The sequence below is a fragment of the Hemiscyllium ocellatum genome, chromosome 5 (assembly GCF_020745735.1).
Source record: "Hemiscyllium ocellatum isolate sHemOce1 chromosome 5, sHemOce1.pat.X.cur, whole genome shotgun sequence".
In the NCBI taxonomy this organism is placed as follows: Eukaryota; Metazoa; Chordata; class Chondrichthyes; order Orectolobiformes; family Hemiscylliidae; genus Hemiscyllium; species Hemiscyllium ocellatum.
In genome coordinates this window covers 89,067,673-89,092,994 of record NC_083405.1, presented here as the reverse complement: position 1 = coordinate 89,092,994, position 25,322 = coordinate 89,067,673, and the positions used below count along the sequence as shown (strand labels likewise).

The 25,322-nt window shown below is 38.3% G+C and overlaps 1 protein-coding gene across 1 annotated transcript in view; it reads left to right on the top strand.

Moving 5' to 3' along the window:
- The window catches only part of rsu1 (Ras suppressor protein 1), a 144,256-nt gene that overhangs the window by 85,939 nt on the left and 32,995 nt on the right, over positions 1 to 25,322 (top strand). The window contains exon 8 of the mRNA XM_060825560.1: positions 4,410 to 4,542. Coding sequence (XP_060681543.1) covers positions 4,410 to 4,542 — 133 coding nt within the window. The remainder of the gene's footprint in view (positions 1 to 4,409; positions 4,543 to 25,322) is intronic.

Genomic DNA, 25,322 nt, shown 5'->3' with positions numbered 1-25,322 from the left:
AAAAATGAGGTCTGCAGATGCTGGAGATCACAGCTGCAAATGTGTTGCTGGTCAAAGCACAGCAGGTTAGGCAGCATCTCAGGAATAGAGAATTCGACGTTTCGAGCATAAGCCCTTCATCAGGAAATCTCAGGAATAGAGAATTCGACGTTTCGAGCATAAGCCCTTCATCAGGAATCCAGGAATAGAGAATTCGACGTTTCGAGCATAAGCCCTGCTTATGCTCGAAACGTCGAATTCTCTATTCCTGAGATGCTGCCTAACCTCCTGTTAGAACTAACCTTGCATGGATGGTGAAGGCACAGAATTTGACCTGACTGCTATGCATTCTTCAACTACTTGTTTGTGTGCTAAACTGCTATATGTGGTGCCACTTTGGGACATCGCACAGTATAGGAAGTCTTGTGGTGCAGTGAAAAGCATCACTGCATTTAAGCATGAAGCTCCAGATTCAAGGACTGGAAGGAAGTTCATAGAAAGTTCATGTTATGGCTAATCAGGTTGAATATCAGTTTGTGTGTCCTCCCAATGTAGAGCAATGGCAGGCAGTAAGCACAGGAGAGATTCCTGGTCAACTGTGTAATGTATAGGAAATTGGAGTCTCTACCATTGTTGTCCATTATCTCCAGACCACAACAAGTTTATAAAAGTGATATTGTCATAGCAGCTCAAATTCCTTGGAGGGCCAGTTCACTGGATGTCCAGTGTGCATTGATTGGTGATGATTTCCCTGCTCTGGCTGGGATGGACTTGCTTCGTTGTTGTATCCGTGCTGAAGAACATGGTCCTGTGGGTCAGACCTGTCTTTGGACAGAAAACTAAAGAAATTGGCATGATGTAATGGCTGCTAATATGACCCACATTAACTGTGCCAGCTCACGATACAGGTGTCTTGAACAGTTTTGTACAATATAAAAGCACACTTGTCATAATGTGCTCTGGCTTATGAAGCGCAAAATACTTTTATTTGTTGCATTGGAAAGACTACTGATTTTGGCTAAACGAATCAAGTTTGCATTCTGGTTGTAGCTAGTAGTGTGAAGTCTGGCTTCAGGGAGTGAAGCTACTAGTTTCAAAATATGAAAGCTTCTAATGAAACTTACTTATGGAACTTGGCAAGTTATTTATATATGTGAATTTTAAATGTGGCTAGGTTGCTATCTTCAGCTAGAACCATCTGTGCTGTTGAAGTTAGATGGCACATCGGCTGATTCTCAACATTTTATGAAATAGGTTATTGACAGATCCTAGTTTTGTTTCCAGTACTGTATCAGAAATGTCGATGATCGATGGTGTAGATTACAAGGGGTTGGGGCGGTGGAGATCTAGAGGCTGGGATATTTTCTAATTGTATGAATGGAACTTTTCCTTCACCCAAACTACCTTTATTGCAATCAGGTGCTTTTCTGAACATCCTCTCTACATTTGCTCTTCTCATGGCTAATTCAGCTGTTACCTCAATCATTTTTCCTTGAAATTCAGCTGAATTCAAATGTTTAAGTACTGCCTCAGTTAATCATGTTAAATAGTACAACTAAGATTGAACATAACATGCATGTGCTTCAAATTTCTACAAGCACTTAATGTTGCTGTGGATAGTTCCTACCTACTGGTTTAGTATGATCGCCACAGTGTGGTATTGAGCTCATTGTTCTGCATACCACTCATGTTGACAGGAGTGATACTTCAATGTATTCAGTGTACCTATCTGTGTGGAGTACATTCTGCTACTTATCTGCTTTGTTGCTGATTTATGCCTGTCACTGCATAAAATCAAATGGCAGAGAAAAATGATTGTGTTATTGTGTAAACGAAACACAGGTTCATTAACTGCTTGGAAAGGATCTCATGTCGTGGCCATATTGGGCATATTTTTCATTCTGAACAAAGACCTCAAGAAGATTGATGGATAAAGTTCGCCCCAAAAGTGGGAAAAAAGTGCATGTAATTGGACATAAACATAAAACATTTTGTGTGGAAAAAAAACAGTCCATTTGCCATGGAAATTACAGAAGGTTGTTTGTCTTTGAGCAAGGGAGATTGAGAAGGGACATAATTGAGATGGATAAAGTTATGAGGGTATAGAAAGAGTAGACCAGGGCAAATCTTTCCCCTTTGATAGAGGAGTCAATGACAGGGCTGCTTAAATTTAAGGTAAAAGATAGGTTTAGAGCAGATGTGGGGAAAAACATTTTCATCCAGAGGGTGGTGGGGATCTGAAACTTGCTGTAGTAGAGGCAGATACCCTGATGGCATTTGTAATGCCATGGCATACAAGGCCATGGGCCAAGTATTGGAAAATGGCATTACAGTAGTGGATATGATGGGCCAAAAGGGCTTTTCTGTATAATGTAGAACTATATAACTGTATACAGTTAACAGCAGAAGCAGACATTTTGGCCCAATAAAAAGAATTTCAGTGTTTATGTTTTATATGAACCATTTATTACTATCTTTATCTAACTTCATCAACATATCCTTTTATCTTTTCCCTCTCCTGTATTTATCCATTTTTTAAAAAATGCAAATTAACTCAGAGTTCGCTCTTCTGCAAGTGAAAACATGTTTTTCAGGTCAGCTCTATCAAATACTTCAATTTTCTTCTCTCTATACAATCCTCAGCTTTCACGGTTTTAGAGAACAGTAATCCAGCCTGTTTGTTCTTTCTGATAGCTATAATCCTCAGTTTTTGGGTAATTCTAGTAAAACTATTTTGCACTTTCTCCAGTGTCTTTTATATCCTTGTTATAATATGGAAACCTGAATGACACACAACAGTGAGTTTGGTATAAACAAAGCTCTTAACAAATTTAATGGTTTCGTTTGTCATTTTTGACTTTCTTGTCCTTAATTAAATCAAAGTGCTTTTGTTTTTTTTAAACAAGGTCTTTATTAGCCTGCATTGTTACTTTTTGTATCACTTTGTTTCCTATACCTCCAGATTCCAGTAATCCTCCATACCATTTAGACATTTCCTCTCAAAGGAGTTATCCTTTGTACCTTAATGTAATGCTTCACACTCGTGTGTATTGAAGGTCATAGGAGCTTTACACAAATTTAGAATGTTTTCCTACAATTCCAGTGCATTGAAGAGCTCCAGCCACACCGCACCCCCACCCCAAACTGGTGTCGTTCTTAGTTTTGAATTGGATTTCAAATTCCCTCATTCAAATCTAATTATGTCAAAATCAGGGTGGGTGAATGAATGTATGTGGGGATCAAACTTCCTCTCAAATAATGGCTCACTGTTTACCTGCTTGTAGTATTGTGGACAAATCAAAATAATATTTTTTTGCTAAATACCTTTTGAAACCTTTTCCTACTATGCAAAGCTAAAAATATTTCAGCAATCGATTAATGATGTAAGGAAGTGAATAAACATTTTAAATGTGAACAATGGTTACTGCATCCCAACCAAATAATTAATATGTTGCAATCTAGCAACAAATCTCTCGTGCTGCTAAAATTAATCTTTCTATTTCTTCTTGCAACATGGAAAGTTAAATAACAATGAATATTTGTTTATCCTTTAACATAGCCTTGCCTTCTGATATTACTGATTAAAACATGCCTTCATGATGCTTCTTTTGAATACTTGCAAGGAGGGAATATGTATGTGGAGGAAGATTTATGTCTTTTTAACATTTATTTGATTTGGGAGGAGTTTAAAATTTCCCATTCTTAAACAAGCAGCATTTTCTAGAAGAGTTTTGAGATAAGTGGACAAAAAAATGTGGAGCTAAGACAAGTGGACAAAGTGAAGATAACATTAGCTACGATGCCATTAAATGCTAGAACAGACTCAAGAGGCTGAAAGAACTACTCTTGTTCCTGGAACATTACAAAAGGAGGAAGATCTATTAACAAGTAGGAGAAGACTAGAAATAATACTTACAAATAATATTTGCAATAACAAATGCACGCCTTTTTAATCTTCCATTTGGGAGGTAAGAGAAGCTTTTATTGATTTATGGTGCCTGTTCTGTAGCTGCAAGCTATCCTGCTGAAAGGTTTAGGATGTTGAATGCTAAAATAAATTCACGATGTATGTACTAGTTTTTAAACAGTTTTTTCATCTTGTAGTTATTATGTTATTCAACTCATCTTACAATTCCTTCAGTTTAGATTTATGAATATTTAGTTGGGGGTCTAAATGAAAACCCCTGTTCCTTGTGCTCTCTGATGTTTGATTTCCTGGCTTGCTTTTTTTAATGGGGATTAGTTGAAGTATTTGAGATGGTAATGTCGCCTCTACTGAAACTTTCAAAAGGGGATGTGGTTATTATCCCCATTGACATTTTCTGATATCAACTGTATGATCCAGATGAATAGGTTTGGATAATTCAGTTCAATTAGATTAGATGAACTTTTTTTAATTTTGATGCTTAATACATTGTTTATTTTTGCAGGTAATTTAGATCTTACTGGTCCAAAACAAGTCTTCAAAGCAGAAAACAACCCTTGGGTTACACCAATCGCTGACCAATTCCAACTAGGTGTATCCCATGTCTTTGAATATATTCGTTCTGAAACCTACAAATAGTAAGTAGACAGATTGGAAATCATCTTCTGATTTTAAAATTTGACTGGCTTCCTGTGCATTGTTTGTAGATACAGATAATGCTCAGAATATTTAAATCTATTTAGTCCTTTTATTCAGCTTTCCATAACACTACATTTTAAAAAATGGCATTCTTCACTATTTGGCTTGCAAGTCTGTTTACACTTGCACTGAAGCTAATGATTTCCTGATACTTCTGTTGCTTCAAAATATCTTTCATGTTTTTATTTAAATGTTTAATTTATATTTAAACAAGCTTCTTTATAATTTTAACTTGCATAATTACCCCTTAATAAAGAATTTCTATTTAAAATCTTTCTGACATTAAAGTAATTAACATGTACACATTTTGTTTTAGAAATGGGAGTAGATGACTAACTGCATTCTGGTTGTTGGTTATGCCTCTATGGGATTATATCAGAGGCAAAGACAGAGTGGGGATTAAATGTGTTTTTGGCAATGCCATTTACCTCGTATTTTTCACAATTACCGGATATCTCCAGATTCTTATAGCCAATGAAGTATGTTTGAAGCATAGCCATTGTTATAATTTAGCTGCCTGATTGTAGCAAAGTTCAAGTACCTGAATTCCTCAATTTAATTGGGGTGTTGATCAATGTGGCTAAAAAATTGTCTCTGGTCAGATATAAGCAAGGTAATTCTTGTACCTCTGGGTTAGTTAGGTGAGTATGAGGAGACTTCAGCAGATTGGGACAAAGACTGAATGGAAATTTAGTGCAAAGGGGTACAGAGATGCTTCCTGTAAGATTTACAGGACGAAGTAAACTTTCCAGAGTGAGTCGAGGGAGAGATGATAAACATCGTGAATGGAGAAACCTACCTGCAGTGAGACAACAGTGGAGTGTCAACACAAATTTGAGTGTGCCAGTTGAGGTGAAGAAGGCAGATGGGTTTGACCTTTGTATCAAGAGGATTCACGCATAAGAGAATGGATATCTTGCTGCAATTCTGCAGGGTGTTGGTAGTCTTATTTGAGGATGGATGTTCCAGCTGTAGACAGAGTGCAATGAAGATTTTCCAGACTGACTTCTGGGATGGAAGAAGAGATACTGGCAAAGGGAAGGGCTTCAGATCCCTGGAGTACAGGGAGAGGTGGGGCCACGGCAAACTGGATGTTTACACTTGTGCAGGACCAGGACTGGTGCCTTAGGGGGGAGTATTTGCTAGAGTGGCTGGGGAGGCTTTAAACATAACTGGTAGGTGAATTGAAACCTGTGCAAGGAGTTAGAGGAATCAAATCAAGAACAAAGGACAGAAAGGGGAATAAGAAAAGTGATGAGCAGAAAAATCAAGGGCCAGGTTCAAACACAGTCATTGTGAAAAATAATGTACAAATAATGTTAAAAAGCTCTTGCGCCTTAATGCACTGAGCATTATCCATGAAAATCATTTGCGCAAGTAGATTTTAAAAAAAGGTATGAAATAATTGGGATTGCAGGGTGTCCAGGGATGAGAAGTGAACATCCAGTGCTATACACTATTTAAGGAAGACAGACAAAAAGCAAAAGGCATTGGAGTTGCTGGTGAAAGAGGAAATTAACACAATAACGAGGAAGGATATTCGTTCTTGATGATGTGGAAACTGCATGGGTAGAGCTGAGATATAGTAACGGGCAAAAAGTATTAATGCAGGGTGTGTATGTACACACACACACCCTCATACTGTAGGCATGATTTTGGGAATAGCATTTAACAGGAAAATGGAGACATGTGTTCCTTTATTGTACATGTAATTATTGATGACTTTAATCTGAATATAGATTGGACAAACCAAATCAGTAACAAAATGACAGGGGAGAAATTCCGAGGGTGTATGCGGAATGGTGTTCAAGGCCAATACATTAAGGAATCAAAGGGTACAGGGGAAATGCAAGACAGGCTCTTGGGTAGCATAATCAACCCTGATCATAATGAATAGTGGAGCAGGCTCAAATGTCCGAATGGCCTACTCTTCCATCCACTTTCTATGTCTATGAATAATTCCTCTGTTCTTCTTTGAAATAGTGCCATGGCAAGAGGGCAAAGAGAGCAGGCAAAGCCATTAGTTTATTGGCTCATTTGTAAGATGGCACCTCTGACAGAGCAGAACTCCTTCAATATTGTGCTGGCTTGGCGTGATTATTTTACTCAAGTCTCTGAGTGCAACTGACACTAACTTGGATAAAAGAATGACCCCAGTTAAGCCATAGCTAACAGCTAGCTGACTATGAATTATCTGAAGATTGTAAATATTGATGAGAGATTTTCAGGCGGTGGACTAGCCTCTGTATTAGACAGGCACTGAGGCCAACAGAGAGTAGAACTCAGTAGAGCAAGGTTGTTCATAGTGTGGCCAACTCTCAGAATAAAGATGGATTAAAGACAAAAGGAGTCGAGAAAGGGAAGTAAGCACAAAAGAGTTTTCTCAGTGGGATAGGCAGATTAATGGATAAAATTGATTTTTCTGATTTCCCTTTTAGTTGATGTTTCTTTTTCAGTGCTATGTGAGAAACTATTGTGACAGCTATAGAATGTTTATGGCTAGTCTGAAAGACAACTTTCTTGTTAAGTAAAAAAAGACTAGGGAGAAAGTGTTGTGCTTATTGTTGATAATTAAAATAGTGACATGATAAATTAGAAAGCAATAAACACTGCTCCCACAGATGTAATAAAAGAACTACAATTGCCAGAACCCTCACAGCAGACACCATAGAAAACACTTTCATTTTTGTACATGTATTCTGTGTGAATTTGTAATTATCCAACCTGGGTTGAAATGCTAACTACCTTTGTGCTTATTAATGTAAATGTGTTGAATACAACTAGGTGAGGAGTACAGGAGAATAATTTTTATTTTTCTAATTGCTGTGATATTTAACCTTGGAACTTAACAATGGCTTGCACTTATGAAAAAATCCTGCAGTACCAGCATTGTAGCAGATAAAACTGCTTCATAACAACTAACCGTGGAAATAGTTCCAGATAATCTTAATGACCTAAGGACTGACAATGGTGCAGGATCTAATGCCATTTTCCCTAAACTTGAATGAAATAGGGCACCGTAGGCTGATGCGTGCAGTAGTTTATTGAGGTTGAATTTTGAGAGTTGGAAGGCAAATCATGTGGTCCTAATATTTAGAAAAAGGAAAATATAACTGGCTTTCAAAGTTAGAGAAGCTGTTGCAAAATATTCTATAGGATCTGATATAGGATCACTGATATTCAACCTCACGAATTTGCTTGAGGACGGAACAAAGATGATTGAATGAAAATGGTCCAGTTGAGACATCTTCTGTAATTTGATGAAATATTTCATGAACAGCAATTTTGCTTGTATGATCATTGTTATTAAGTGGGTATTTTGTTGAAATTAACTAGATGATATCATAGAAGTGAATTTGTTTAGGGTCTGGCTAAGGAAGGATTTTCTTGGAGCTTTGTACTGATCCTCTTGATGTTTACCAGTTTTATTCATGATTATTGCATCTTCAATAACTCCACCGAAGATAAATCAGTGATTTTGGTCCTCTGACTCTATAACACTTTTTGCCTCCATTTTACTGATGTAGAGTTCAAGTATTTTCAACACTTAGTTGTACTGATTAAGCAAGCAAGATATTCATATTGTGTTTGGTTTGAATTTGATCATGTAAGACATAGGAGTTACACCAGCTGAATCCTTGAATAAGGTTTACTATATAGCCCCAGGTCAGTGGTGGAGAGGACAAACTTTTATGGCTTGCTTTATTCTTCAAATTGAAATAGGTTTTGTTTTCAAGACATTGCAATGTTATAGATTGGTTTGGCTTTTTAACTTGGTGTTTTAAAGAGAAATAGTAATTTTGAGTTGAAGAATGTAACAGGCGAAATATTACTTTGTACTGTGTATTTGTAATTAGTGTAAATACATTTCTTGTGAATTACATTTGGAGTGTGTCTTGCAATGCTGCCTTCCTACTTTATGTGCCTTTAATTAATTATGTAATTAGTATGGTCATTCTTGATAATGTGTCCTGGTTTAATTAAATCTTATCCCTCAAGGACAATCGGATCATTTTTAAAGTGATTGACATCCTTGAGACTCCATTGAGAAATTGGCCACTTACCACTTAGCCAATCCGAGACTAATAAACTGCTGTACAGTTACTGACAAGCTAATCAGAGTTTAAGAATACCATTGGCAATACACAGAGGTGGTAGCTAGCAAGGGTTAACAAGCAAGTAATCTTAGCAGCTTTGTACGTTCTAAGAAGAGAAAACTGAAGAAGAATATCAGGTAAGTAGAACAGGAGAACAAGAGGCAAGTGCCCAATGAGCCAGAATTTGCTACCTGGTGTTCCACAGTGACCTAACTGAATCCCATACCTATACTAAATGTAATTTTTTAAATTCTTATTATGACCAAATTTATAAATTATATGAAACCAGTGAAAGTGTACTGGTACATGAATGGTGTTATAGCTTGTCAGGAATGAAAGACATCTTGTAATGTATTAACAGTCAACCTGTTCCTCTATGTTATTCCATACCTGTAGAGCAGATAAGACTTGAACCTTGGTCTCCTGGCCCAGAGGCAAGGACGGTACCACAGCATATAAGTGGCCATAAACCTTTTTAAAGTTATTTATTATTGAAATTGAATTAAGACTTGCAATTAAACTTAAATTGAATGCCCCAGAACTTAGTGATCTTCAACTTTATCTCTTTGTTGGAGAAAAGGTGTTTGTTTCACACCCCTTGCATTCATTATCCCTCTACTGCTACCCTCTTTGTACATTTGAAATGCCCGTTGTCCAATAACTGCATATTCACCTTTCTACATTACATTTTTGTAAGCTTCTATCCATACTGTGAAGCCATTTCCAATTCTAGGATATAAATGTTGATCCTGACTGCCTCTCTCTGACCGGGCTGCAAATTAGTAGTGATTGAGTGTTGTTTGCTGGCACTAATGATGACTCCTTCCATTATCTGATGGTTTAGGTGGAAGCTGGTAGGTTGATAATCAGCAAAGTGAGATTTGACCTTTGTTTGTGAGGCTAGAACATCTTGAGTTGGAAGTAGTTATGGTCTATTGGAACTTGAATGCATTAAGAGTTGGAGAATCTTTCTGGGAGCTGTTTTTTAAAAACATTTCTATGTTTGCTTCCCCAGGAGAAGCAAACAAATATTATTAAGGGTCTTTGTGGTTGTGCCTGCTCTTCACTTCAAGGGCTGATGGTCTTTTTGTGCCCTTCTCATTGTGTTTTCAGTGAAACTGTTGGACTGTCAAGGGATTGCCATTCTTCTTGACTGTCTGGAATGTTTATGTAACAGATAAGTTTGTCTATTATACATTTCTCTCATGCATAAATCAAGTTTAGTTACTGTGGTGGGAGACAAAAAATATTGCCATTTTAATATGCTCCACTCCAAATGATACCTTTTTGTTGTATTTTTGTGGCATTTTGGATGTGTGCTGGTCTGTTAGTAGCAAATCCCCGAGAATTGAAATAGCAATACTCGGAGCAACATGGGAATATATGGTTGGCTGATCACAAAGTTCAGAATATACTGTACTCTCTTGTACTCTGTCACTCAATCGCAGTTTCAAAACAAAATTGTTCTGCTCACTCTTGAATACATTGACATAATCAATCGATCTTGCTTATTTTTCTTAAAAATTCAACACACTTTGTGAAGTAATTAAACCGTCATTAATTGTTCACTTCTCTTCCTCTCCCCCTTCTCAATTTGCATTGTGCTTTGGATTCTAGTTTGATTATGCTAGACTTTTTTCTAATTGATTCATGGGATGTAGGTTTCACAGGCTGGGCCAGCATTTATTGTCCATCGCTACTTGTCCTTGAAGGTGTGGTGAGCCGCCAATTTGTACCACTGCAGTGCATTTGATGTAGGGAGACTCACAATACTGGAAAGGAGCAGGTTTCCATGATTTTGACCCAGGAGAAGTGGGAGATATTTCCAAACCAGGATGAAATGTGGCTTGGAGGAGAATTTGCAAGTGGCATACTCTCATGTATCTGTTGCCCTTGGACCTACAAATGATAGTGTTCATGCATTTGGATGGTGCTTTCCAAAGAGTCTTTCTGCATTGCATCTTGCAAATGATAAATACTGCTGCTACTGAATGTTGATGGTGAAGGGAGTAGATGTTGGTAGATTTAGTGCCAATCAGCTTTGTTCTGGACGGTGTCAAGGTTCTGGAATGTTTTTTTCCTGCACCATTTGGGCAAATGAGGCATATTCAATCACACTCCTGACTGGAAATTAGATGGAAAACAGGCTTTGGGGAGTCAGAAGGCAAGTTACTTGCTTCAGAATCCTTAGCTTCTGATCTGCTCTTATAGCCACAGCACTTAAGTGGCTGGTCCAGTTCAGTTTCTTATTCATGAAGCCCCTGGAATCTCTAAATTGGACAGTTAGTGATGGCAGCACCATTGAATGTCAATGGATGATAGTTAGATTGCCTCTTTTTGGAGATGTTCATGTGTGGCACATATGTTGCTTGCTTCTTGTCAGTCCAAATCTGGACATTGTCCAGGTCTTGCTGCATTTGTACATGGATTGCTTCAGTATCTGTGGTATTGCTTGGTCCAGCATATTAAGCAATCATCAGCAACTTGCCTCACTTCTGTCCTTATGATGGAGGAAATGTCACTGATGAAGCAACTGTAGATGGTTGGGCCCAGGAACTACCCGGAGAGACTTGGGCATCTTGTGGTGAAGTGGTATTTTCTCTACCTCTGGACACACAGGCCCAGGTTCAGGTTCCATATGCTGTTGAGGTGTGTCATAACATCTCTGAACAAGTTGATTTAAAATAAAACTAACCTGTGGAACATAGAGGTTCATTGTTTTTCAGGATTTTGAATAGATTAAATTGTGGTACCATTTCTTTCATGCTAACAGGCACCAGCTTTTAGTTTTTCCTTGTAGCTTAAGTATTGCTGAAAAGAGTCATGATGCTGAAGTTTTTCATCTTTCAACTCAGCAGGACAAATGCAAAATTGCAAAATTTTAATTATCACAGATTTATACTATAGAAAAATAAGGATGCTGATTGGTTGGCAAGTCTATTCTAATTGGGTGAGGCACTGCTGTGGCGAAAATGACAGGTAGAACACAGTCACGGTGGTAGGTGGCATTCATGAAGTGGGCCTTCGGTAAACCCATTCCTAGCCCTAACCCTAACTCTGTCACAAGGGCAGGGAGGCTTAGACATGTGCAAGGGAGGTCAAGTGCAAGAGGAAAGTATACAGTAAATGGCATGACCCTTCAGAGCATTGATATACACAGAGATCTTTGAGTTCAAGTCCATAGGCTCCTGAAAGTGGCAACTCAAGTGGATACAGCATGCTTGCCCTCATTGGACCTGTATGAAATGTTAGGTCACATTTGGAGTATTGTGTGCAGTTCTGGTAGCCACATTATAGGAAGGATGTAGAGATTTTGGAGAAGGTCCAAAAGAGGTTTATCAAAACATTGCCAACATTGGCGTGTATTTGCTATAATGAGAGGTGGGACAAACTTGGATTGTTTCTAAGTGTTGGAGGCTGAGGGGTGACTTGATAGTGTGTAAAATTTTGAGAGATGTGGATATGATGGACAGTCAGCGTCCTTTTCTCCGATGGAAATGTCACATATTTGGGAGCATCGATTTAAGGTGAAAGAGTGAAAGTTTAAAGGAGATGTACAAGGCAATTTTTTTTGCACAGAGGATAATAAGTGAATGGGGACGTTCTGCCAGGGGAGATGGTAGAACCAGATGTGTTGGCAGCATTTAAGAGGCACTTAGACAGAGACATGAACAGGCAGGGAATAGAGTGATACGGAACCATGTACAGGAAGATTGGATTAGTCTAGACCAACATGATTGGCATAGAAAAAATGGGCTGAAGGGTCTGTTCCTGTCCTGTATCATCGTATGTCCTGCATTCTAGGATGGAGGGTTGAGGGGAAGTCATGAAAGTGTGGAGTTCGGTAAGAGTTGACAGGAAGAACATGTTTTCAGGCATGGATGGTTGAAAAACAGTGAAGAGTGCTCAGAGGTCACGTAGACTAGAAACTATGATTATGCTGGAGTGAAATGGGGAGGGAGTTTAAAGATAAACTTGTTAAATTGGGAGGAAAGATTTCATCTGCTCCTAACCCACAAACCTAGCTGTAAAATGTACTTGCCTGAGAAGGTCCAGCCACTTCAGCCTTTTTTATTTGTCTGCCGATTATCAAAAATATACAGAATTTTAAAAAATCTTGTTAAAAATGAGGTATATTATACCCGGTGAAATCTATTACTGAGGGATCTGCTACCTGAGTGTTTATTCATCAACCTCATCCACCTTTCTGTTAAAACCAGACATATGTAGGTTGAAGACAGGTCGAGAGTAGTAAGTGATATTTTTCAAATTGGTTTCTTGCCTGCCCAAACCATGCTGTTTTTTGGTGCCAAAACTATCCCCATGCTAACTCTCCTTGATTTGGTTCTTGATTGCCTTTCTGAACTCAGCCTAATTCTGCCACTAAGTGCTCTGCAATCATTTTTCCTTCTCAAAGGTCGGGCTGAGTGGCCTGCAGATATTCACTCCACCTCTTTCCCCCCCCCCCCCCCCCCAACTCTCCAAACACTTTTATAAACAATGGTACAAAATTAGCAGTCACCTGGCACCATGCCTGCAGCCAGAGAAAGTTTGAAAAATTTTGATTATTAGTCTCTGCTATTTCCTCCTTTTTTTGTCTTCATAACATTATGGGATACATTGCATCCAGGGCAGGCAATTTATCTGCTTTCAAAATCACTACAATCCTGAATACTCCTCCCTTCACTCAGTATTTTGCACTCCTCTTAATTATAACATCTACCCCATCACCCTGTTTTGGAAAAGCAAACTTGAAGATAACTGTGTCCAGGTCTCCACCTCTACATGGAGATTACCTTTTACATTTGGCCCCTTTTTACACGTTGACATTACATTGATCTCTTTTCAATGAGTTCAAAACTTACAGCTGGAAAATTTTCCAATTTCTCAGCCAGTTCCTTAGGGGCCCTCCTGTGTATTAAAACATAGTCAAATGTGTTAGTATCTTTTAGTATATCCATTGAGGTTCTTAATAATTTTTGACTAGCACAAAAATACATTCTAGTCCTTCTAGAAATTGACTCATTGGACAGCATATTCCTGGCTTTTTTTGTTGTGTCAAGGTGTCTGGAAAGGTTGATGCCCAAGTAATGCAGTGGTATAGTGATAATGTCACTAGACTGGTAATCCAACATCCTGGTCTAACGCCCTTGGGCAAGGGTTTGAACCCCACCATGGTAAATGATGAAACTTGAATTCAGTTAAAGTTAAAGATTGCTGTAATAGTGACCATGTACCTGCTGTTGACTGTGATGGAAACCCAATGTTTCGAAAGTCTTTTAGGGTTGGTAACTTACCGTCGCTACCCATGACTCCAGGACTATAAGTAAGTGATTCACTCTTAACAGCCCTCTGAGCAATTAGGAATGGGTATTAAATGTTGAACTAAGCAGTGACGCTCACATTCCATCAAGTGAGATAAGCACTGCCCATTGTAATGAAGGGTGGAAGAACAGGTTTGGAGGGTCATGGCAAGATGTACTTGATGTCCCTTCAACCAAGAGGAATGTGGCAAGGATCCGAGGTAAAGCCAGAGCCTGGAGACAAGTTGGAAAGCAGAACATCTGGCAGTAGGCTGACTGGTTCCCACCTCTGGCTGATCTTGCAAGAGATGGGGTGACCACCAGTAAGGGCAATCTGCCTTTCAGTGGCGTAGTTAATGTAAATGACTAATCCTTCATTTCTGGGTAGTTTGAGGGGTTAACACTGGGAACTTCCTGGCAAAGGACCAGTCTTTCTTATTGAGGCCAAAACCTGGCAAGTGGCTTGCAATGCTGTATCATGCGGGGTCTGGGTGTGGTTCTCTGAGGCCATTACTTCTCGCCCAACCTTGCACTGGAGCCACAGGCATTAACAGGTCACAATTTGGATGCACGTCATCCTGTGGAGGGGTTTTCTTTCTTCAGACTGGCCATGCTTTCTTTAAAAGTAAAAACATTTCCACAGAATGCTTAAAGGTGGAGGAACCCTTGCCATTGCAGTCCTGTGATACACCCACCTCTGCCAGTGAGTTTGTTCTCTTTCCAAAGCTGCATGCTCTCTTATTACAACCTCAGGAAGCCAGTGGGGACACTGCCATTAGGAGCCTGACTTTCCTAAGATGTGTACTGATAGCTGTGTTGCTGGCAACAGCTGAGTTGGAACTCTGAAATAGTGCTAACCTGTGATTGCTTTTAAAGAGCATAAAATGAAGTCTGTGATTTCTTTCCTTTGGCCTTTTAGCGAGGACTGCTGCCATATTGTTGTTGTAACAACTGAGATTCTTTGGAATTCCTATTGTTTACAAAACAATCTGTTTATCACAGTGTATTTCTAAGAAATTCTGGCATTTGTTTGTACATTCCTGTGTTAACACTCATGGTTTTACTTTGGCTTTGCTGAGCAGTTTTTTTAACTACTTTAACTTTAATCCTCTACGATGGCTGCAAATTTGTCTATCCAGAAATTATGAATTTTCTGAGTATTTATTCCATTATGCATTATTCACTGCCAAATGTATAACACCTGGAGACAAGTTCCAGCAGCTCCACACCCTTCATGATAATCTTGATTCTGTATTCCCTAAATAATGATGCATGAACCATTTGATACAGCCTTTGACTATTTATCTTTGCAAAACTTCTCATAATTTGGAAAAGTTCCATTAACTTTCCATATCAAAGCAGATGCTGGAGAAACCCAGCAGATCTGGCAGTATCCTTGGAGCAAGAAACAAAGTTTAAAATATTTTGAGTCCATTATAATTCTTATTCAGTGTTCTGAAGAAGAGTCATATTGGACTGAAAACATTGATCTCTGTTTCCCTCTTCATAGATGCTGTCAGAGCTGCTGAGGGTCTCCAGTATTCTGATTTTATATCAGATCTCCAGCATCTGCAGTGCTTAGCTTTTATTAGCCTTCAGTCCTTCACTTTCTCTTAGCCTTCCAGGTGTCTTATAGTCCATATTCCTTTAGTGAGAAATGGTCTGTGACCTGTGTTCGTCATTCCTAGTAGATTTATACTGACTCTCTACTGTATCCTTCACAACTGACTTCAGATTTTTTGTACAGAGACCTGAGAATCCCACCCACTGGGTTGAATTCTGTTGGACCAGCAGTGGCCCTGACGATAAGCAGGAAAACCTGGGGCAACTGTGCCTCTATCTTCTCAGGAAGAAAACTGGACTTTGGCCCCATCTTGCAGTCAATCAACAGCTGTGTTGTCTCTTTAAGAGATGAGAACCTGCCAGGGCTGTCAGCCAATTGAAGGACTGGCAATTCTTCAATCCTGGCACCACCAACACAAGCAGTCATCACCGTACCCTGTCAAAACATGCAATGATGGGCACCACCCTCTGAGCAAGATAAGTGGGCTGGTTGAGGAAAGGTTTCTGGGGTTAGGCAGATAGGTCCCACTGAGGAGTGCTGGTGAGGGCACAGAAGATGTCACTGCATGGGTGACCACAGCTGCTGCGAGCCACCGAAGTTTACTGCAGCCCAATTAAGTGTCAGCCCCACCTGCCACAAGGTGGGCAATGTGGTTGCCAAGGTTCACCAGGCATATTACCATAAGCTGGAGATACAGTGTTGCAGTGATGGGAAAGGTCTTTGATTGGTTAGTCAAGTGGACTAAGTGGCTGTTGGAGTGAAAAGCCATCCTGCATCTTAGCTAACACTGCCAAAACTCAAGGGAGCCAGCAGGCAATGGTCATACACCACCATGCCTTTGTCCTTCCAACACTCTGTTCTCCCACATCACAACTACCTACCCCACTGTTGCAGGCTCTATAATATTCAGTCCACTTTAACCAAATCACTTGTGTGAACTCAGCATCACTTACTTGCATTGGTATGTATGTGCATGTATATGAGCATATAAAATATTATACATAATGTTATTTTTCTTTTTTAAAAAAAATCACCCTATATAGATATTATTTACCCTTCCTCTTTTCCTTCATGTATTTGCCTCCCACTTCCAAGGAATAGTTTTCCAGCAAATAAATAGTCCATCAAATACATAGAAAGAGAACATGAATAGCATTTTTTTATTGAATTCATCTCTCACAGTGTTATACATAGATATGTTGGTGCAAAGTTGTCATATTTAGATGCACATTGTGTCTGTCATACCTTAAGCTACTGGTCATGAAATCTTTCTGGGAAATGATTACAATAGTCCCTGAGGCCAATTTGTGTTTAATTATTAATTGTACTTTTTTCTAATGGATGGCTATTTTATTGTCTCTATGCATTAGGAAAAAAGTGTCTTGTACTTTTTTAAAGTCTGCTAAGTTTTTTTGCTGTTTTGTACAAAATGTGATGTCTGGAGTGTGACAGACACTCTATCTTGTACCATCACTTTTAAAAAATATATATGTAATTAGCATTTATATCTATGCTCGGCATCTGTTTACATTGAAAAGGCTGCCAATTGGAATACAACAGCATCTCAGATAATGATACAAAACCTGCATATATTTGTTAAAATGTCCAATCTGCCCTGTAATCAGACTTGCAAAATATAAACTTCAAATGAATTAGAATCACTTTAAAGCAAGATTCTGGAAGCTGAAACCAAACCGAAGTTATATAATCATCTTGTAGTCCTTTTGACAAGCAGGCTTGTTTATTATCTTGTATGTAAAAATGTATCTTGCCAATTAGAAAATAACAATTCTAAAAACTAGCAGCTACATATAAAGGCATTTTATAGGTGTTGGTATTATTTTTTAAGTTTATTTTTCCTGTAACTTCCATTTCCTTGAAACTGTGAAGCTGAGAATAGTGTGTTCTAGTTTCTCTGTAACCTCCCTGTTAAATCATGTGGATGTGCATTGCTCTCTTTTTGATTTAAATGAAGCAGTAGTTTGAGGCAGCTGCTCAATGTGATTAAACAGCTATGTATGTTTTTAATTTGTTATATCCGTTGTGCCATTTAGTCAACTTTCAAAGTGACCTTTGTGCTGTAAGCATGATCTCAGAGGATTTGAAGAATGCCAAGGGTTATGGCAAAGAAAATGATGGATTGTGTGCGTTTGAGTGTTAGTGCTTAGAAAGCACCCAATGATCAAGAGGATTGCAAAACCCTTGAAATGGTAACTGGAAATGTGTGGCCTACTACATGAAGATAAAAGGTTATTGTAAAATCATTTTTTTAATGTAAACCAATTAAGATATGTTTTGCTTTCACTGGACAGTAAGTCCTCATTTAAAGTCAGCCCTTTAAACGTTTTACTTTAGTGTCAGTCAGTTAATGGGGTAAATAATCTCACTGAGCATTGCACAATTTGATTTGGTGTCACTTCTTACACAACCTAATAGGCACCTCCTCCTCCTCCCCCAATTTCTCCAAGTTGTGGCCATTTCACCCACTCTACATCCTTTGGAACTTTACCTCTTTAAAATACCTCTTCCCTTCTCTGATGTCCTCCATGTTAACAGGAACAACCTTCTCCACCACCATCACCAACCAGCCCACCCCCACCTGGCTCCCCCACATCATGCGTGCTTTGCAGATTTTCCTTCCTCACTGCTGTTGTCCAAAGTTCTTACTCGCATGGTGCAAGCAAAGACCGCAGTTGTTTTTTGTTAAAAATGGATTGTAAAATCCCAGCATTTCTGAACCATCACAACTTTCAATCCCATGGCGTGGAATTACATTGAACCTGAACATTGAAAGGAAGCAGGGAGTTGGGAGACACTGCAGGGTTCAGGAGTGGGGAGTGTCTATAGGGAGCAGGATGTTAGGGAAGGGGGATCACAGGTGTGAATGAGATACCGGCAGGACCAAATTACATTTATTGCTTTTTTTTTAGCAAGTTAAACATATTTTATTTACTTCCTTTCTCAATGTAGAAATTTAACAATGCGAAATGTTTCAACTTTCAAGGTATGCAAGCAGCATTCAATATGTTTTACTGATAAAGACGATCCTACAAAATTCCACTATAGTTTTAATGTAGATTCCTGTAGAAATAAATGTTTCACTTAATATAGTGATATTCAGGAATAGAGCCACAACTTTAACTGTGATATTAGTATACCGCGTATCATCCAAATTCATCCAATTTGACTGCCTTGCTTTCGTAAAATTTCTTGGACTGTTCAACAATAGTTGGCTTTGAAATTATGTAGTATTCAAAAAAAGTGCAAACGCAAAAGGAGGCATTTGTTTTAGATCAAAGGAGTGAAATATACCAGAAGCACCCAGCAGATCAAGTAGCATCTATAGAGAGAAGAGAGATTTTGATGATATAATTGTTGTCAAACCCTGGACAATGGCTTCACTTTTAAATGGAGGTGAACATGAGTGCAGTGAGAGGAAAAACAGACGGAACCATTATCACTACTCGCTCTATAAAGATGGAGAGAAAGTAGAGGTCAGAGGAATGAAGCCTGGTGCACTGGGAGGGGAATCTTCCTTTATTTTGTGGATGAGATCATACCTGCAGCACCATGTTGTTCTCTACATGTTCTGCTTATTTTGTTTCATGTTTTCCATTTATTTCTTTTCAGATTTCCAACAGCTGAACATTTTTTTTTAAATTGTTACTCATTTCTAGGTCTTAGTTCTATTAAGTGGCAATCTTCTGAGAACTATTTAAATTAGCTGCTTGCATGCTGGGCAGTCTTTTCTAACAGTTTTATGAGGATACAGTCGACTCTTGTTAACTTACTCAGTAAAATGCTTGTCCCCTTAGAGCAATCTCGATTGAAAAAGATTAGAGTGACAACTTAATTTGTGAATAGACGTAACTGACACCTATCAAAATATTGTCAGGGAAATGCAGAGTGTCTGCTCTCCCTCTTAAGCTGCTGACAGGCTAACATGTTTCAAGGGAGAGGATTTGACAAAGCATCACACTATATGCATTTAATATTTTGAAGAGTCATGGAGATTTGGCTGAGGATACATGAAGTTCAATTCCCGGGCTCTTTAATAAATGATTGACAACAGAAAGACTGCTTATTGTTTACAAAACAAGCTACCTTTGATCTGTGGTAGGCAGAGAAATGTTAGTAAATTCATATAATTCAAAAATAAATTTGAAATTTATGGTTTCATTCTATTCTTTGTAAGAAGTAAAATTATAGGATGCCCTTAAATCTTAGTGCACTTTGGACCAGAGATTAATTTTGAAATTTGACATGGAATGCCATAATTATTAACCCAGCACTGCAAATTCACAGTGTCCTCATATTAGAATTCCTTATGTAGCTTTTTAATTTCAGATGTGCTTGAGGTTCTTATTTTTTCTTTGCAACAATTTTGTATTATAGTCCATTTCTGGCCGCATGCTATTTCAGAGTTGAGATGTGAAATTGCTGTCGATGTTAACTAATTCGTCAAAATGTTGCCTTCTACAGCAGCATAAGCCAGATGAGCAAAATGCCTATTTCGGTGTTACTTTACACTGCTTTCTCATCAAACGATGTACAGCATTACACTTGACGTTTGTCATGAGGGAACCTTTAATTGTGAAAACTAGTGTAAGACTAACACAAAAGCCATTAATCTCTTGTCATCAAAAGATTATTTGTTTCAGTATAGACAGCTATGATTGTTGCGAATATATGAAGCATCTGTATATTGTCACATCCACATAGTTATAGTCACAGATTTATGGAAAATAAACACTTCTCACTTTCAAAACAAAAAAAGTAACAGACGTACAACTTTGAAACAAAGAGTTGAGAGGTCAGGTGACATTTTTTCTGATAATGTGTGTGCCTGCAAAAGATATGAAAACCCAAATGACCTTTCAGAGCATTTTATTGAGAAGGCACACAAATACATCTAGCCTTCATTAATGACTTAATTACTGAGACTTATTGTCCAAATAACTGCAGAAGCTAGTTCATCAAATTTCAAATAGAATTCTATAATATGGTTGTGAGAACAATTATAGAGAGCAAGAGTAGGCCATTCAGCCCATCAAGCCTGTTGCACCTTTCAATATGTTCATGGCTGTCTCAATACCTTACTCCTGCCCTCTCCCCAAAACCCTTGACGTTTTTAGCCTCTAAAAATCTGTTTCTTCCATCAATATATTCAGTGAATGAGCTTCCACAGCCTCCTGTGGTGGAGAATTCCACAGGCTAACCATCTCTGAGTGAAGAAATTTCCTCCTATCCGAGTCCAAACAGGTCTGCTGCATATCCTGACACTCAAGCCCCTTGATCTGGACCTCATGGCCAGTTGAAACATCATCCTTGCTTGTAGTCTGTCTGACAAGAGTTTCAATGGGATCCATTCTGTGTCTTCTTTAGATTGACCAGTGTTTACCAATCTGTCTTCCTGCAACAAGTCTGTCTTCCCAGGAACCAGTCCAATGACAATGTGTTGAATGATCTCAATGGCAAGTATATTGTTTTCTAAGGAAGGAGACCAATACTACATGCAGTGCCCCAGATGTGGTCTCACCAAGTCTCTGTACTTGGCTGCAGTAGGGGTAGCATTGCTCAAATCCTCCTGCTATAAAAGTCAACATACCCGTTGCCTTCCTAACGACATGCTGTATCTGACATGCTTGCTTTCAGTCACTACTGTACAAGGACACCCTGGACCCTTTGAGTATCAATATTTCCCAATCTTTTTGGTATTTAAATAGTACTCTGTAATTCCATACTTCCTACTGAAATGGTAACTACACACTTATCTACTTATACTGCATTTGACCACTCCCTCAACTTGTCTAAGATGCCTTGAAATCTCTTTACATCCTCTTCACCACTCACAATGGTATCTAATTTTGTCATCAAATTGGAAAATATTATTTGATTTCCTGATCTAAATCATTGAGTATCGTGAATATCTGGAGCCCATCTTGAAAAGAATGTACGGGCCTTGGAGGTGATCCAGAGAAGGTCTACGAGAATAATCCTGGGGATGAAGGGCTTGTCATAAGAAGACTCTGAGTCTGTACTCAATGGAGTTTAGAAGAGTGAGGGGTGATCTCATTGATATTTACAGAATACTGAGAGGCCTGGATAGCATGGATGTGAAGCTGATGTTTCCACTATTAGGAGAAACTAGGACCCAAGGGCACAGCCTCAGAATGAATGAATGACCGGTTTGAACTGAGATGAGGAGGAATTTCTTCAAGGAAGGGTAACGAGTCTGTTTTCAGCCAGTGTATGGTTAACCTGTGAAACTCATTGTTGCAGAGGGCTATGGAGGCCAAGTCGTTAAGTGTCTTTAAGACAGAGAAAGACAGGTTTTTGATTAGTAAGGAGATCATGGGTTTGAGGCGAAGGTAGGAAGATGGGTTTGAGGAATATCAGCCATGATTGAATGGCGGAGCAGACTCATTGAGCTGAATGGCCTAATTGTACTCCTATATATAATGGTTGTGAAGTTCCTATTAGACAGGTGGCTACACAAACGGGGCTCCCCAACACCTGGACCAATAGTGGTGGTCATGACGTCTGACCATGCCAGCCTGGTCTGAGATTGCTGTCAAGGTTCAAGCAGTCTCAGCCATGCCTGCTGGGTGAAGTGCCTAACATTGTAAGAAGATGGGCAATTTCCTTCTCCACTCCATTGGCATAAATAACACCATCTTCTCTCCAAAATCTCACCCTCAGTCCATTTCTGCTACAGGATTGACCTCCCACCACCTGCCCTACTCACTCTCACCTCTCTTCTCCCCCCCCCCCCCCACCCCAACCTGCAACAACATTCCTGCTGTGTGCACTCTGAGCTGCCCGTTCAGTTACTTAGCAACCTCCATGCTTGCACAAACTATAATAGCTGTGCCACCCACATTCATCTTCTGTACTAACGGCCCCCCAGATCTTCAGAACATTACCTGAGTTTCTGGATTAATAGTCTAGTGATAATATAATTAGGCCATCACCTCCCTTGAGTACTGTAGCATCCTTATTGCATGCATCTGTAAATTCCTATGTACATAATGCAATCACATACCTTACCTCTACTTTTGAAGATATATATAGACAACAGCACCTAATGTTTCTCACTTTTTCTTGCTTCTTAGATCTAGCCAGACTGATTCCACATCATACTCTTTTGCACCAATATCTTTCCTTACCATTGCACTGATTTCCCTAACAATCTGGTCGGCATGGACGAGTTGGACCAAAGGGCCTGTTTCCGTGCTGTACATCTCTTTGACTTTGTGACTCTAATGCCCCCGCCTCTTTTTCCTGTTTGTCTGGCAATCATAAAGATTAAATGCTTATGGATGTTCACTTCTCAGCTTTGGTCACCCTGCAGTCATATCCCTATAATGACAATCATATCATGTCTGGTTACAACTATTTGTATAATAATTCATCTAGCTTATTGCAAATGTTCCATGTACTCCGTTGTAGCACCTCTTAGATTTCAGCCATTGCTCAAGATCCAAGATACAGATATCCAGTACCTGCAGTTGGAGGCACTTCCTGCACACATAATCACCTTGAATGCTGAAAGTCTCCCTGACCTCCCACATTCCCAGACTGAGCTGTCTTACCATGAGTTATTCTTAATTTACTCTTTCTATTTCCTTCCTTTTGTTTAAAGAATATTAGATATGTATCAGGGATATTTGCCTTATTCCTTCATACTTTTGGTACTTGATCTGATCTAAAGACCAGGTTTTATTTTACTCTAAATGTTGCAATTATAAAATATAATCAGTCTTTGATTAATTGAGAAGCAGAAAAAGGGGTGGAGAAATCCTGAATGTAAACATGTGAAATATTCCATATATTACAAACCTTACTAATTGACCTCTAATTTGACTTGAGCACTTCCTTTTTTTTTTAAGGGTTTTATCTTCAATGTTTAATACTTTCACTCCTGGGTTCTGTGGTCTAATCAAGATATTTGTTTTTTTTTAAATAAAAGCTTTATAAAATAGCTGACATTACATTAATTATACTGGATTTCATTACAAAATCAAAATTGTTTAGTAGTATATAGTCACCATTGGGAGTTGGATTTTAATAAGATTTTCTAAATGCATTGATTTATTTTTTTCTGACAATATCTGTTTATTCTGATTTGACACTTCTTCGGTTTTAGAATTTTAATTGGACATTGACAATGAGAAGGCTTCTAAAACTCTATAATTAGCAGTCTAGACATGTCTTTTTATCTGTACAGGAGTTTCAACTTTGAACTTATAAGCTGGTATTAATTACAAAGGAACACAAGCAGAAGTTTTAATTTGTTTGTGCCAAATAAATATTTAGTGCTCCATAATTTTATATTTTTTGAGGTGCTCATTTTCTAGGATAATCAGGTTCTATGGTCATCTGACTTCTTTATGAATGTTACTGATTTAAAACCAGCTACTGATGGAAAATAATCAGTTAAGGACCTGGCAATTTAGGGATATATTTCAATGCTATATCCAGTTTATATCTTTGAAAACAATAAGCCATAAAGGGTAATCTAAATCCCCTAATATTTGGCATTTGCCAAATACTTGATTGTCTGAAACATCACTCGTCACCTGTCTTTATTTGATAGATAAATTAAAAACTGTATTTTGGCAATGGTGGACCAAGACATAATCGTTGCAGTTCTCAAAGCAGCCATAAAATTTTATGACTGGCATATTTTTATTGATCTGTTAGTCCATTAAAGTTCATCTTAATCTGTGTTGTGGTGGATTTCTTTCAAATGTAGGTCTTTGCGTTCTCCCTTTGGTGTGTACCAATTATTCCTTATTAAATGCTTGTGGGTAGCTGTTTTTCAGAATTTAACTCGATGTTCTTTGAGGTAAATCAAAGTGGTGTGTATGTATCGATGCAGAATAATATAAGCTCCTGTTTCTTTTGGTAGTCAACAGATTCTTCATAAATTGCATTTTAGAATTAATCAAACAGGAATCCACTATCTGAAAAACAATATTTCTTCGATTCACTTTACAAAATAACATGTGCACAGTACGTGACTTTAAATTCAAATTCTAATCCAGTAAATATGATGATTCACTGGAATAGGAGGGAAGAGGAGATGGGGGTGAGAACGAGGTAGAGGTTGAAGATGTACTATTCTAATTTTCCTTTTTCTTGTTCTCTTTACTCACTCTGTCTCACAACAGCATTATTATTTTCCAAAAACTTACAGTCCTTTTAACACCGAAGGTATCAATGCCATATACATAAAAGGAAAAACAAAAGAATGAATAAACGTCAATATTTTGAAGACTTGAACAAATAGCCAAATACTTGGCTGAACAGATGGCTCTTAACAAAGGTTTTCAGCAAACAAGTGTTTGACTGGTCTGCTCAAACTGTATTAAATAGGGTTCAGAAAGCCAAGGTGCAGGGTCACAATTGTTCTCAGTTAAAAAACAAAATGTTGCAGATTCTCAGGATCTGAAATTTAAAAAAAGTATTTTTAAAATCTGGAGAAATAAAGTTAATATTTCAAGTTCAATATCATGTTTCATCAGAACTGATCAGATGAGGAAGAGCACATCTGCGTTCATTCCTTTTAAACTCGGGTTGGCTGCAACAAAGATTTTGATTTCAATACTTATAACTATACTAAATTATTTGATGACCAAAATCAAGTGCCATGCTAATTACAAAGTTTTCCTGAGTGAAGAAAGAGCAATTTTATATTTTGCTAATATGAAAAAAACGATAAAGTTATTACATCAAATGCACTATTCACA